Source organism: Syngnathus leptorhynchus, chromosome 5, assembly GCF_054491065.1.
Source record: "Syngnathus leptorhynchus isolate UIUO chromosome 5, UIUO_Slep, whole genome shotgun sequence".
NCBI lineage: Eukaryota > Metazoa > Chordata > Actinopteri > Syngnathiformes > Syngnathidae > Syngnathus > Syngnathus leptorhynchus.
Window position 1 is genome coordinate 3,772,326 of NC_141199.1, and position 16,239 is coordinate 3,788,564.

The 16,239-nt window shown below is 44.8% G+C and overlaps 2 protein-coding genes across 4 annotated transcripts in view; one reads left to right on the plus strand and one right to left on the minus strand.

The window, feature by feature from the left end:
* glra3 (glycine receptor, alpha 3) overlaps positions 1-16,239 on the plus strand; it is a 98,395-nt gene that overhangs the window by 31,326 nt on the left and 50,830 nt on the right. The window lies entirely within an intron of this gene.
* Positions 1,335-14,920, minus strand: LOC147056258 (general transcription factor II-I repeat domain-containing protein 2-like). The gene is made up of 2 exons (XM_085911529.1): positions 14,226-14,920; positions 1,335-1,455 (listed from the first exon to the last, which is right to left on the minus strand). Exons 1-2 carry the CDS (start codon positions 14,918-14,920, stop codon positions 1,335-1,337), a joined length of 816 nt encoding a protein of 271 aa, XP_085767655.1.

The following is a 16,239-nucleotide window of genomic DNA, read 5'->3' on the forward strand; positions in this document are numbered from 1 at the left end:
TGTTATGAGCTTTTATTTTCAAACAGAATAAATTCTTTACCGTTTATCCGAAGTCGGCTTTAGCAAAGAGGCCCAGACTTCCCTCTCCCCAGTCACTTCGTCCAGCTTATTCAGGGGGATCCCAAGGTATACCCAGGGCAGCTCAGCGACATAATCTCTCCAGCGTGTCCTGGGTCATTCCTGGGGTCTTCTGCTGGCAGAAAATCTCACCAGGGAGGCGTCCAGGAGGCATCCTAATGAGATGCGCGAGCCACCTCATCTGGCTCCTCTCAACGCGGAGGAGCAGCGGCTCGACTGCGAGTCCCTCGCGGATGACCAAGCTTCTAACCTCATCTCTAAGGGAGAGCCCAAATGAATGCCCTGCAGAGGAAACTGAATTTGGCCACTTGTGTCCGAGATCTTGTTCTTTTGGTCACGACCCATAGCTCGTGACCATAAGTGAGGGCAGAAATGTAGATCAACCGGCTCAGCTCCTCCTTCATTATGACAGACCGGTACAGAGCCCACATCACAATGGACTGCAATGATCTGCCTGTTGATCTCGCGCTCCATCCTGCCCTTACTCGTGAATAAGACCCCAAGATACTTGAACTCCTCCGCTTGGGGCAGGAACTCATCTCCAACCCAGAGAGGGCATGCCAATTTTTTCTGACTAAGCACCATGGTCTCATATTTGGAGGCGCTGATTTTCATCCCAATCGCTTCACACTTGGCTGCACACCGCTCCAATGAGAGTTGGAGATCACGGCTTGAAGAAGCCAACAGCACATCATTTGTAAAAGCAGAGATGCGATCCTGAGGTTGACAACTCGGACCCTCTCAACGCCTCGGCTGCACCTAGGATTTCTGTTCAGAAAAGTTATGAATAGAATCGGTGACAAAGGGCAGCCATGTCAGAGTCCAACCCTCACCAGAAACTAATCTGATTTACTGTCGTAAATGCGGATCAAACTCTGACATCGCTGATACAGGGACCAAACTGCCATTATCAGTGGGTTCGGTACCCCATATTTCCGAAGCACCTTCCACAGAACTCCCAGAGGAATGCGGTCGAACGTCTTCTCCAAGTCCACAAAACACATGTGGACTGGTTACGCGAACTCCCAAGCACCCTTGAGGATCCTGTCAAGGGTGTAGAGATGGTCCACTGTTCCATGGCCAGGACGAAAACTACACTGCTCCTCCTGAATCTGAGATTAGACCTCTCGACGGACCCTCCTCTCCAGCACCCTTGAATAGACGTTACCAGGGAAGCATAGGAGTTTGATTCCTCTGTAAATGGAACGCACCTTCAGGTCCCTTTTCTTAAAAAGGGGGACCACCATCCGGCACTTCTAATCCAGAGGCACTGTCCCCAATGTCCATGCAATGTTGTACAGGTGTGTCAACCAGAACAGCCGCAGAACATCCAGAGCCTTTAGGAACTCCAGGCAGATCTCATCTACACCCAGGGCACTGCCACCGAGGAGAGTTTTAATCACCTCGGTCACTTCAACCCCAGAGAAGGGAGAGCCCACCTCAGAATCCCCAAGCTCTGCTTCCACAATGGAAAGCGTGTAGGTGGAATTGAGGATGTATCAGCAGCACCCCATCTTCCATATACACAGTGTGAGGCGTTGAGGGGGTCCGGTATGGGGACCTCAGCATCGCGTCTCTGCTTTTTGCAGATGACGTGGTGCTGTTGGCTTCTTCAGGCCGTGATCTCCAGCTCTCACAGGAGTAGTTCGCAGCCGAGTGTGAAGCATTCGAGATGAGGGTCGGCACCTCCAAATCCGAGTCCATTGTCCTCGGTCGGAAAAAGGTGAAATGCCCTCTCTGGATCGGGGATGAGACCCACCCCAAGTAGAGGAGTTCAAGTATCTTGGAGTCTTGTTCACGAGTGAGGGCAGGATGGAGCGTGAGATCAACAGGTGGATCGGTGCAGTGTCGGCAGTAATGTGGACTCTGTACCGGTCTGTCGAGGTGAAGAGAGAGCTGAGCCAAAAGGCAAAGCTCTCAATTTACCGGTTGATTTATGGTCCTACCCTCACCTATGGTCACAAGCAAGGGGTCGTGACCGAAAGAACGAGATCCAGGATACAAGTGGCCGAAATGAGTTTCCTCCGCAGGGTGTCTGGGCTCTCCCTTTGAGATAAGGTGAGAAGCTCGGTCATCCGGGAGAGACTTGGAGTAGAGCCGCTGCTCCTCCACGTTGAGAGGAGCCAGATGAGGTGGCTCGGGCATCTCATCAGGATGCCTCCTGGACGCCTCCCTGGGGCGGTGTTCCGGGCATGTCCCACCGGTAAGAGACCCCGTGGATGACCCAGGATGCGCTGGAGAGATTGTCTCTCAGCTGGCCTGGAAATGTCTTGGGATACCCCGGGATGAGCTGGATGAAGTGGCTGGGGAGAGGGAAGTCTGGGAGTCCCTCCTAAATCTGCTGCCCCCGCAACCCGACCCCGGATAAGCAGAAGATGGATGGATGGATGGATGGATGGATGGATGGATGGATGGATGGAAAACGCGATCCAAAAGTGCTAATAAGAAAAGTGAAAAATGCTGCAGGGCATTAAAAGCCTTCCACAAGTTTTTATTTAAATATATATGAATACATATAGCAATCAGCATTTATATTTTTTGGCCAAATCGTTACTCAATTCGACTTACCACCGATTCGCCCGCAATAAATACATATAAACTTATTTTAACACATCTAAACTTGTTAGTAGAACAATCTGACTGTTAAAAAGTTCCTTAGAGTATGCCACCAAGTTTCTTGAAACCGAGAAGTACTTCTAATTATTGTTACTGATTACACTTTATTCTGAATAGATAAACTCTAATAAAGGTTATTGTACCTCAATTTCTAAAACTATTAATATCAATACCAAAACCACTCAAAATGGTTGCAAAACTGCAAACATTTTGAAAGCTCAAACACTAATAGGTCGCATTATGATCAAGCACAACTGTTTACATCTGAAGTTTTCATAATTTTCCCAAAGTAAGAATTCAAGTCCTAAACTCTGACCAGAAACAATATTGCACAGAGAAAATGACAGAGAGAAGCAGAAAGTGATCAAAATGAGAAGGGACTGTCAAGCAGACAGGAATAGCAGATGTGCAGTCAAGACATTCAGTAACTCTGACAGCAAATACTCTTTTAGTGGCATTAACTCAGTCCAGACCCGAAATTGTGTTGTACACACATATATGTGTGTGTGTGTGTGTGTGTGTGTGTGTGTGTGTGTGTGTGTGTGTGTGTGTGTGTGTGTGTGTGTGTGTGGTGTGTGTGTGAGTGTGGTGTGTGTGTGTGTGTGTGTATATATATATATATGTACAACACAATTTCATATGTGCAACACAATTTCGGGTCGAATGCCCTCACGCACGTAGTAGTCATAGTCTGCCCTCAAGTACTGTATCACAATTTAATAGTATTGGCAGACATTGTAGATTAGAAAATGGATAAATTATAAAATATCCATCTCACCCGCAAGGCGACCGCAAATGTGTGTGATGTGAGTCACCCCGCCCACTCTTTGTTTGATCTTCTGCCCTCTGGGAAGAGGTACAGATGCCTGCGCTCCCACACCACCAGACTCACCAACAGCTTCATACTCCAAGCTGTGAGGATCCTGAATTTTCTCCCCCCTCCACCCTCGGCTGCATAACGTCCTGTTCTTTTGCGCTATAGTCTGGCTGGCTGCTGTATGCACGCTTTCTCCATTTTGCTGCTCTTATTTGTCTATTCATTTATTTATTGTTTATTTGTTTATTTGAGTTATTTGCTTATCATTTATCCATTGCTCTTGTCTATTCGTTTTTAGTCTTTGTGCTGTTTGCTTGTATGTGTTGTGTACTGTGTCTAGTCACCGTGGGACGGTGGGAAACGTAATTTTGATCTCTTTGTGTGTCTTAACGTGAAGAAATTGTCAATAAAGCGGACTTTGACTTTTTGACTTTAAAATAATCTTAATAGTCTTAATTCATGTTTGTCATTGGTTGCGTGGTAATTACTGCATAACTTCTGGATTCAATTGCTCCAACAAGCTTAAACCAGAAGGATATTATGACCGTATTTGCCTGAATATAAGACGACCCTAATTATTAGACGACCCCCTCTTTTTCAAGACTCAAGTTTGAAAAACGACTTTTTGAACACCAATTATAATTTTTATACAGAAAATAATTACAGCACATCTGAAACAAATGATTATAACAATATATTCGAGAGAAATTTTTTTATTTTGCCTCATTCAAATCATGCAAAAACTGTCTATCACATCTTAATATCTGAACATTTAAATATGTAAACTAAAGTGCAATCACATTTGTAAATGAATGGCTTCTGGTTTTTGAAATGTAAATAAACCAATCTACTGTGATAAAACAACAAAATTGCAATAACTGCATTAACCATCAAAATGAAATCTAACTGTAATTGTAGTCTTGAAACAAATCTGAATAAGGAAAAACATTCCAATAAAATAATGCAAACTGGTTTAAACTTGAGAGTTGAGATCTGTCATGTCAGAACATTACTCCTCACAAACATCCTCTGCCTTGCTGTGATCAGTGTCACTGTCCACGTACGCGCACACCCTCCTGTCAAACTCTTGAAAGTGGCCGCTCTGAGGACCATGGAAAGGTTTACTCTGATTGTGAGCATTTCTTAGGTGATCTTTTTGAGCTCTCCATCTCCATACATTCCACTCTATGACACCATATTATTCTCTATTTTCTTTTATCTCTTCTCTTATTTTCTTCTCTTTTCTTTCTTGCCGCTATTTTTTTTTATTATCCGTGCTGCCGCTATTTTTATTTTTATTCTTTGTGACGGGTTCGCTTTGGCCTGGGAAGTCAAGTTCAGCACTCGCTTTAAAGATATCTGGTGCCATTTAGCGTTGTGAATGGCTATAATGTCTAGACCCCGAATGTAAGACCACTTTTTCAGTCTTATTTCAATGCAAAAAATGCCGTCTTATATTCAGGCCAATACGGTATTAACCTGGATTTACCTAGTTAGGTATTTTTTAAATTTAAAGGAATCTCCCCCTGAATTTTGGTTCCAGTCTTTACACTGACTAAGTTCATAATTAATGAGGCTCGAATTGGTTAAAGAAAAGGCTCATCTATTTTTTAAATTTTTAGACTTTCTTTGTTCTGCTTAACGCCCAAGTCACACTGCATGCAAAACAGATGCATTGCAGTCTTTGTAAAGAAGACATACGAACGGCGCAAGAGAAAGAAAGCAAGAAAGGAGTCAACGAGTCGATGCACACTGGCTGCCGAACAGCCGCGGTCCATATGCAGAACGTCTCCGGCGACCGCAAGCCTTCTATTTGCGTATATTCATAAACCTCAAGAAATTACACATCTCAGAGGTGGAGCTGGTATATTTCACAATAAAACAGTCCTGCGAGCAAGTTTTCGTTTCCTAAAAAAACATACTATTACACAAAAAAAGAACACCAAATCACATATCAGTGAAACTCTGGGATCGGTGATACAGGGACCGAACCGCCCTTATCAGTTGGCTCGGCACCCCGTACTCCCGAAGCACCCTCCAGAGAACCTCCCGAGGGACACGGTCGAACGCCTTCTCCAAGTCCACAAAACACATGTGGACTGGTTGGGCAAACTCTCATGCACCCTCGGGGATTCTGCCTAGGGTGTAGAGCTGGTCCACTGTTCCACGGCCAGGACGAAAGCCACACTGCTCCTCCTGAATCCGAGGTTCGACCTCTCGACGGATCCTCCTCTCCAGCACCCCCGAATAGACCTTACCAGGGAGGCTGAGGAGTGTGATTCCCCTGTAATTGGAACACACACTCCGGTCCCCCTTCTTAAAGAGGGGAACCACCACCCTAGTCTGCCAATCCAGAGGCACCGTCCCCGATGTCCACGCAATGCTGTAGAGGCGTGTCAGCCATGACAGCCCCACAACATCCAGAGCCTTTAAGAACTCCGGGCGGATCTCATCCACCCCCGGGGCCTTGCCACCGAGGAGTTTTTTAACTACCTCAGTGACTTCGACCTCCGAGATTGGAGAGTCCGCCTCAGAGTCCTCAGACCCTGCTTCCACAATGGAAGCGTGTCGGTAGAATTGAGGAGGTCTTCGAAGTATTCCCCCCACCGACTCACGACATCCCGAGTCGGCGTCAGCAGCACACCATCTCCACTGTAAACAGTGTTGACCGTGCACTGCTTCCCCCTCCTGAGACGCCGGATGGTGGACCAGAATTTCCTCGAAGCCGTCCGGAAGTCATTCTCCATGGCCTCGCCAAACTCCTGTCAGCTGCCTCCGGAGTCCCACAGGCCAAAACGGTCCTATAGGACTCCTTCTTCAGTTTGACGGCATCCCTTACCGCCGGTGTCCACCAGCGGGTTCGGGGATTGCCGCCACGACAGGCGCCAACAACCTTACGGCCACAGCTCCGGTCGGCTGCCTCAACAATGGAGGCGCGGAACAAGGTCCACTCGGACTCAATGTCCCCCGCCTCCCCCGGGACGTGGGAAAAGCTCTGCCGGAGGTGGGAGTTGAAGCTCTTCCTGACAGGGGATTCTGCCAGATGTTCCCAGCAGACCCTCACAGAGCGTTTGGGTCTGCCAGGGCGGACCGGCATCTTCCCCCACCATCGGAGCCAACCCACCACCAGGTGGTGATCAGTTGACAGCTCCGCCCCTCTCTTCACCCGAGTGTCCAAAACATGCGGCCGCAAATCCGATGACACGACTACAAGGTCGATCAACGAACTGCGGCCTATGGTGTCCTGGTGCCAAGTGCACACATGGACACCCTTATGCTTGAACATGGTGTTCATTATAGAAAATCCGTGTCGAGCACAGAAGTCCAATAATAGAACACCGCTCGGGTTCAGATCGGGGGGGCCTCCCAATCACGCCCTTCCAGCTCTCACTGTCATTGCCCACGTGAGCATTGAAGTCACCCAGTAGAACGATGGAGTCCCCAGAAGAAGCGCTCTCCAGCACTTCCTCCAGGGACTCTAAGAAGGGTGGGTACTCTGAGCTGCCGTTCGGTGCATAGACACAAACAACAGTCAGGACCCATCCCCCCACCCGAAGGCGGAGGGAGGCTACCCTCTCGCTCACCGGGGTGAACCCCAATGTGCAGGCGCCCAGCCGGGGGGCAATAAGTATGCCAACACCTGCTCGACGCCTCTCACCGTGGGCAACTCCAGAGTGGAAGAGAGTCCAGCCCCTCTTGAGAGGGCTTGTACCAGAGCACAAACTATGTGTGGAGGCAAGTCCAACTATGTCTAGTCGGAACTTTTCTGCCTCACACACCAGCTCGGGCTCCTTTCCAGCCTGAGAAGTGACATTCCATGTCCCTAGAGCAGGCCTCTGCTGCCGGGGATCGGACCGCCAAGGTCCCCGCCTTTGGCCGCCGCCCAGCTCACTATGCACCCGACCCCTTTGGCCCCTCCTATAGGTGGTGAGCCCATTGGAAGGGGGACCCACGTTTTCTTTTCGGGGTATGCCCGACCGGACCCTGTGAGCGAAGGCCCGGCCACCAGGCGCTCGCCTTCGGGCCCCACCTCCAGGCCTGGCTCCAGAGAGGGTTCCCGGTGACCCGCGTCCGGGCGAGGGAAAACGACATCCATATATTTTATTCATCATAAGGGGTCTTCTGAGCCGTGCTTTGTCTGGCCCCTCACCTAGGACCCCTCTGCCATGGGTGACCCTACCAGGGGCATGAAGCCCCAGACAACATGGCTCCCTAGGATCATAGGGGCACTCAAACCCCTCCACCACGATAAGGTGACGACTCACGGAGGGGGTTAATGTGATTTTGACTTTAAAAAGGCTTTCTGTGTACTGTCTTTCTTTGTAAATAACTCGTGTGCCCGTAAGGCTTATATAGTCCGATGCGGCTTATAAAGTATAAAGCTAAAAGAATCATGAATTTTAGCTAGTGCGGCTTATTGTCTGGTGCGGCTTAAAGCTCGAAATTTACAGTACTAAGTATAAATAAATTAACAAAATTAACTTTTCTGCAAACTCGAGCTAAACATTGCTATGGTACATTGTTTGTTTGTTTGTTTGTTGTTTTATTTGTTTGCTTGTTTTCGGCTAATACATTGTCACCATTCATCACTATTTCATTTCATGCACAGTTAACACAACACGACCTGCCGAAATGGGCAAGGAGATGAAGTAATTTTGCTTATCAAGTTCCGCCCATAACCTAGCTCCATAAATACAGTGTACATACTATAAATGTGTGTTTAGAACTCTTTTATTATTTTAACTATTTAAACAAGGTACAATAACAATACTGTAAATATGTTTTTAGAACTCTTATTACGACAACTTTTTTTTATAACAAGTTACAAGTGTACGTATTGCAATTGTGTGAGCACTCCTTGCCTTCTGCTGACGTGTAAGCAACTTTGGTGCTATAATTCCTGAATTAAGAATTTTTATTTTTATTATTTTTTTTGGGGGGGGGAGAATCTGTAATGTCCTGAAACCACGATGTAGCGAGGGATTACTGTAATGTGTTAAGTTACACATAACATATAATACATACAAGATTCAAGATTCAAGAAGAATTTATTCGCCATGTTTGAGCGTGCCAAACAAGGAATTTGACTTTGTTACATCACAGTCTCTGTTCAACATTTAGGTGACTAACAACACTCAGGACATGTGAAAATGACAAATGACAAAACAATGACAATATTGTCAGCCATCCCCTGGTCCTAAACTCTCATGAGGGCAAGGAATAACTCAAATCTCCGACTAGGGGAAGTGAGAAACCTTGAGAAGAGACTACAGAAGGGAGGGTCCCTCTTCCAGGATGACCAGGCTGCAATGGATGCAGAGAAGACACATATTGCAAGCAGTGTAGACAATCCAAAAGGGTGTGGAGGGCAGGATGTTATTGCACAGCAATGACTCTGAGACTCTAAGAGTGGTGTGAGTTCATCAGAGCAACAGCCTGGGGGAAGAAGCTGTCTCTGTGTCTGCTGGTTTTGGCGTACAGAGCTCTACAACGCCGTCCGGAGGGGAGTAGTTCAAGCAGACTGTAACTTGGGTGAGAAGGGTCCGTAGAGATGTTGCTTGCGCGTTTCCTGGTCCAAGACAGGTATAAGTCTTGGATAGATGGGAGGTTGATTCCAATGATCTTTTCTACAGTCCTGATTGTCCGTTGCAGTCTGTGCTTGTCTTGTTTGGAGGCTGATCCAAACCAGACTGTGATGGAGGTGCAGAGGACAGACTGGATGATGGCGGTGTAGAAGGTCTTCAGCAGCTCTCGTGGCAGGTTGAACTTCTTGAGCAGTCTCAGGAAGTACAGCCTCTGTTGGGCCTTCTTCCGGACAGAGTCTATGTGGCCGGTCCATTTCAGGTCCCGTGAAATTGTGGTACCCAGGAACTTGACGGTGTCTGATGAGAGTATGGTATTACTGCGGATAGTGAGGGGTGAAAGTGGTGAAGGATCTCGCCTGAAATCCACTGTCATCTCCACGGTCTTGAGCGGGTTCAGCTCCAGGTGATTTTGGCTGCACCAGTGGACCAGCCGCTCCACCTCCTGTCTGTACGCAGTCTAATCACCGTCCCGGATCAGTCCGATGAGAGTCGTGTCGTCTGCATACTTCAGGAGCTTCACAGGAGAGTCACCTAAGGAGAAATTGTTGGTGTAGAGAGAGAAGATACAATAAGTCGCCCCTGAGTCTGTCTCACCCCCAGCCAAACTATGAAAAAAACTACAACTGCGATAGTCGGGGAAATACGGTATCCAGGTTCAGTTATAATAAGTCGGGGTACATTTCATCATGTTAACATGCTGTCACTGGTATTGTTATAGCAATGAACTCTTCACTTCTTTTTTAAGGCCCTCAGGTGCACAGACATAATTATTTCACACAGGAAGGCTTCCTTCTGATTCAGATGAGCAAGCGAATTACTCGTAGATATTATGTTGTTGTTGTTTTTTTACCTTTTCTCTTACTGCTCTTAATTAATACAAATTTTATGATGTTTTGTACCATCATTGACAAAGAATCTAATGCCTCAATATAGAGCATAATACCTCCAGGAGATTTGTTGATCCTCCTCCTTTGGACAAACTTGTATCTTCAAAGTGAAGCCCCTGGCTCCATACCACCTTTAGTCCACGTTTCAGTGTCATCAGTGCATTGATGTTAAAGGGCTCATCCAATGTCAATAGATAATCCTGTATTTTTCCAAAGTTGTAGTTTAAACTGATGCTGTTGTCATGAATTATGGACAGCTTTCCTGCCATATCGATGTGGTTGTTGAGCTAATCATGGAGTAGTATCCACATTTGACCATTTCATTACAGTAGTCATGGTAGCCCGTATCAATATCTTTGTTCATCTTGGATGGTGATTTATTTCCAAGTTTATGTTGTCATAACGTGTAGCCAGTACACGTCATCTGAAAGGGAAATGTGGCTATCATTTAGAGTCTCTTTATGGTTCTATGGTGGTTATTGGGTGAACTCAACTCTTCAGCGTAAACCTCCGTAATCTTGTGGTCCAGCAGGTGCAGACTTTCCAGACACGCAAAACATCTGTTCAGCATGCAGTGTGAATTGCAGTGCGTGTACTGTACAGAGACCGCAACGCACTCATTACGCAGGTGGTGTGAAGGCGTTAGTACTTTGCACCCCGCCACACACATTCACACCTACATACACCCCATAATCCAAAAGCATTTTATGTTGAGCTAATTAAAGATGTCATTCTAGTTGGCTGTCTTTCACTATGCGGCAATCCTATGATTCACTGGTGACCTATACAGGATGTACTGCCTCTCGCTCAAAGGCAGTAGCTCCACACTGTTATTAATCGTGTTAACTATTCATCTTCTGTAATGCTGGATGTGTAACATCATATGTGATAGGTATATGAAGTAGGGTTGGGAAGATTCACCGATATGCATCGGAAAATCTATACTACCTGTAAGATGCAGTTGCATCGTATCGTATCGCCCTGGATCGCATTGTTTTAAAATTAAATCATACTGTATCGCACCGTATCGCAGGAGATGGGAGAATCATATCGCATCTTATTATTAGCAATTCCATGAATCGTGAATGCATCGAATCATTGGCAGTGTATGTGTATCGTATCGCTTTGATGGTGAAGAATCCCATCCCTAGTATACACACTGTACTAGGGTTGGAAAGAGTCACCGATATGCATCGAAAATGACTGATTGATTGATTGATTGATTGATTGATTGATTGATTGATTGATTGATTGATTATTTTGAACATCCAAAACAAAAAAGAAAAATAAACAAAACAAATAACACTTTAAAGTGCCATATGTAAGTCCATACAACAAACAAACAAAAAAATAAACTAACAATCAGAAAAAATAATTCAATACATAAATAATAATAATAATAATAATAATACATAAATCAATAAATCAATAAAGAATGCTTGAAAAGGAGTAGGAGTAAGCATAGCTTTTTAGATTCCTACCCCTTTCTCTTTATCCCTTAAACCAATGATTCAACATATACTGTAATTCTACAACAGAACACAAGTAGACACACTTTCACACTTGTTTTTCTGTTTCATTTTTACTTGTATGTAGCCCTTTGACACTTTTAGCCTTTGTACCCGCTAAACAACATATTTTTGTACATTCTTTTAAACTGGTGGATATTTGGACTTTGCTTGAGTTCCTCACTTAGATTTTTCCATAGTTTGACCCCGGTTACAGTTATACAGAAACTTTTTAAGGTTGTTCTTATGTTTAAGATTTTGAAGTTGTGATTCCCCCTTAACTTATAACCTCCCTCCCGATTCCTAAATAAGTTTTGGATATTTTCTGGTAGTTGTTTTGCTTTAGCCCTATACATGACGATTGCTCTTTGATAAGATACTATGTCAGTGATTGTCAATAGTTTGGATTGTATGAAAAGTGGATTTGTGTGTTCCAAGTAGTTGACTTTATGAATAGTCCTTATTGCTCTTTTCTGCAGAACGATAAGTGGCTGTAGTGAAGTTGTATAAGTTGTATAAATTGATACGACCTGTAAGATGCAGTTGCATCGTATCGCACTGGATCGCATTAAAATTAAATCGGACTGTATCGCAGGAGATGGGAGAATCGTATCGCATCTTATCATTGGCAAGTCCATCAATAATGAATGCATCGAATCGTTGGCAGTGTATCGAGATGTGTATCATATCGCTTTGATGGTGAAGATTCCCATCCTTGATATGAAGGGTCCAAAGTTGTAATGTACTGTATACTACTCATAACATTCCAGTGCAGATCTGATAATGTTACAGACATAGACAGACATAGACTCTGTCCGGAAGAAGGCCCAGCAGAGGCTGTACTTCCTGAGACTGCTCAAGAAGTTCAACCTGCCGCGGGAGCTGCTGAAGACCTTCTACACTGCCATCATCCAGTCTGTCCTCTGCACCTCCATCACTGTCTGGGTTGGATCAGCCTCCAAACAAGACAAGCACAGACTGCAACGGACAATCAGGACTGCAGAAAAGATAATTGGAATCAACCTCCCATCTATCCAAGACTTGTACCTGTCCAGGACCAGGAAACGCGCAAGCAACATCTCTACAGACCCTTCTCACCCAGGTTACAGTCTGTTTGAACTACTCCCCTCCGGACGGCGATACAGAGCTCTGTACGCCAAACCAGCGGACACAGAGACAGCTTCTTCCCCCAGGCTGTTGCTCTGATGAACTCACACCACTCTTAGAGTCTCAGAGTCATTGCTGTGCTATAACATCCTGCTCTCCACACCTTTTTGGATTGTCTACACTGTTTGCCCTATGTGTCTTCTCTGCATCCGTTGCAGCCTGGTCATCCTGGAAGCAGGACCCTCCCATCTGTGGTCTCTTCTCAAGGTTTCTCACTTCCCCTAGTCGGAGATTTGAGTTATTCCTTGCCCTCATGGGAGTTTAAGATCAGGGGATGGCTGAGAATATTGTCATTTGTCATTTTCACATGTCCTGAGTGTTGTTAGTCACCTAAATGTTGAACAGTGACTGTGATGTAACAAAGTCAAATTCCTTGTTTGGCGCGCTCAAACATGGCGAATAAATTCTTCTTGAATCTTGAATGTTGATCGAGGAATTCCTTTTTGAAAACCAGTTATTGTTGAGAACCAGTTCCCATGTTGCCTTGGAATCCTTTACTATTTTGCTAACAATTCCATTAGTGATTCCAGTCAGCACGAATTACGCATGCTACGCAGCATGCGTAGCGACATAAACAATGATAGCACCGGTGAGGCAGAAGTGCACCAAAGTTTGGTTACATTTCGCTAAGAATGACGCGAATAGAGCAATGTGCAATACTTGCAATGTTGAATTTTCAACAAAGGGAGGAAGTACCTCTAATACGCAAAATAATTTGTACATGCAGCATGCCATTCGTTTAACGCAGGGGTGGGCAACAAGGGGCCATATGAAAAACCTGAGTTATGTCAAAGGGCCACACCAACGATAACTTAAACCTGCTCAACTTTATTCCATTGTAATATGCACTAAATTATTTATTTTAAATAGCTGGTACTGGTAATTAGAAGAATACAATTATTCTGTTTATATTTATATTAGACTCTGTGAAATTGTGGTGTATAGGTCAAATAAAAAAAATCATTAATCAGTACAATTTATTCTTAACGTCTTCAACTTTTCCTCAAACTGTGAATTACAACACATTTTTAGAAACACATCAGTACAACAAAAATGTTTTAATGTTTTTCACCTGATTTTACCAATTCAGTGAGAATAATCCAGTCTGTTCTGGGCTTGAACAAGTGCAGTGAAATCTGGCTAAATGTCTGAGGTGGCTATGCGAAGGACAGCTGACAGGTGGTCATCAGTGATAGAGGATCTGTGTTTGGATTTGTTGAACTTCATCACTGTGTGTCTACTTCATATGTGTCTGTTCACATATGTAAGTAGATCCAAAGAGTACTAGAATCCTCTGAGCATGCCTCCTCAGGTGTGGAAAGTTCTCCACTTTGAGGGAGGAGTAAAAGTCCAGCAGTGAGACTGACCTGAAGTGATCTGCCAGACGTGTGTCAGACTGCAGGTCAATGAGTTCCATCTGAACATCACCTAGGTGCATTGTCCACGCTGCAGTTGAAGGGAGAAGAAACAATGTGCATTTCACTCTCAAGAGTTTTAAAATCTTGAAATCGCCTTGAAAACTCTCCATGCAGTACCTCTAACATGGTTCAGTACTTGATCAGTTGACCGTGTGGCTTCCTTCAGTGTTGGCAAGTGGGTCAGAATGGTGTCCTTCACTTGGCTTGAAATAAGCTGCAGCTTTCTCATGAAAGCCTTCACAGCACTGAACATCTCATGCACAAACAGGCCCTTGCACTGCAGTTTGACATTCAGGTCGTTCATTAGTGCCGTAAGATCCACAGCAAATCCGAGGTCTGCCACCCAGTCTTCATCTGAAAACTCTGGGATGCTATGTCCTTTCTTCACACAGAATTCCTGAATCTGGTCTCTGAGATCCCAGACACTTTTCAGTACTTTGCCCAGGCTGAGCCACTTGACAGCACAGTGATAGCTTATGTCACCACGTTCAACGTCATTTTCTTCCAAAAGTGCAACAAATTGTCTGTGATTTAGTGCTCTAGATCTGATGAAGTTTACTGTTTTTATTATAACATCAACAACATGGTTTAATTTTAATATTGACTTACACAACACCTCTTGATGTATAATGCAGTGCAAAAATGTCAATTTCCGCTCAGGGTTAATTTCTGTCACTTTATCCTGCATTCTCTTTAAAAGTCCAACATTCTTTCCGGTCAGATTTGGACAACCGTCTGTTGTCACACCGGTCAGCTTGTCCCATTTCAGTCCTAACTTGTCCAAACATGCATTTACCTCTGTGAACAAGTCATTACCAGTGGTTGTCTCTTTCATTGACTGCATGGCTGCGATCTCCTCCGTGATTTGAAAGTCTGCAGTTATTCCATGTAAGAAGATGAGTAGCTGAGCGGTGTCACGCACATCGCAGCTCTCATCCAAAGCCAGAGAAAAACAGTCAAATTTGTCCGCTCAGTTCTTCAACTGAAGCTCCAAGTTTCCAGCCATGTCCTCAACTCGCCGTGTTACTGTACGTCGGGAGAGTGACATATTCTCAAATGCGCTCTTTTTCTCCGGGCATATCAGTGCAACAGAGTCCAATAAGCACTCCTTAATAAACTCTCCGTCAGTAAACTGCTTACTTTTTTTGGCAATTTTGTGGGAAATGAAAAAACTTTTCCTGACCGCTGCATCTCTGTGGGTGTGAAGTTTGAAAAAAAGTCCTTGTTGGGGTTGCAGTTTTGCTAGCAATGCATCAGCCTCTTTTGCACGCTCTTTATCAGACAGGTTTCTGTATTTTTCCTCATGCTTGGTCGTGTAGTGGCGACTCAAATTATATTCTTTAAACACATCGACCTGTGTGCCACAAACCAGGCACACAGCTTTACCTTTCACCTCAGTACAGAAATACTTGGCAGTCCATGTCTTGTTGAGAACACGGCACTCCTTGTCAACTTTTCTTTGCGTCACACATTTTGAGGGCAGCATTACTTCGCGCTGTTGACCTCCACGCACAGCTCACATGCACGCACGCGACACGGAAGTGCGACACCTTTCAAAATAAAAGCAGCAGAGTTGTATTGCATGTACGACATTATTATTATATTTTTTTATTAAGTTGTAATCAAATGTAATTTATGATTGCGGGCCGGATAAAGACGCACAAAGGGCCGGATATGGCCCGCGGGCCGTATTTAGCCCGGGTCTGGTTGAACGGAATGTTGCGTGTTTTATCCGCTGCGAAGGGACAGTCAAAAACGTAGCAGCAGCATTAACCAGAGCCCAACGTGCAGTTTTACTACAGATAACTTACACTGCTTTTTGTGGTAGCTCTATTTCTATAATTGTAAAATCTGTCATGCAAATTGGGACTCATGTTGTATTTTAGATGACGACAAGAGACAGTCTGACTGGTTCAGATGCCAGCAGTACTGTACCTCTAGCTTATCCGTTCACAGAGGCAATGAGGAGCAAAATGTCTCAGGACAGTAATATCATCGTGAAGTGACAAAATTTGTAGTTAAAGGCATGCACCTGTTTGCCACTGTAGAAGCCCCTGATTTTCTGTAGGTGATGATTTCTATTGTAAAAACATTTTTGCATTCTTCACTCTTGGGTTTGTAATGTCATATATACACAAAGTTCCAATATATAAAACAAAATGA

What these genes read in the sequence shown, in the direction of transcription:
- LOC147056258 (XM_085911529.1), bottom strand. Translation starts at nt 14,920, where the DNA reads ATGCAGTCAATGAAAGAGACAACCACTGGTAATGACTTGTTCACAGAG. An exon ending in ACACTGAAGGAAGCCACACG is followed by an intron (nt 1,456 to 14,225) that starts GTCAACTGATCA and finishes CCTCGGTGGCAG; the next exon opens with TGCCCTGGGTGTAGATGAGA.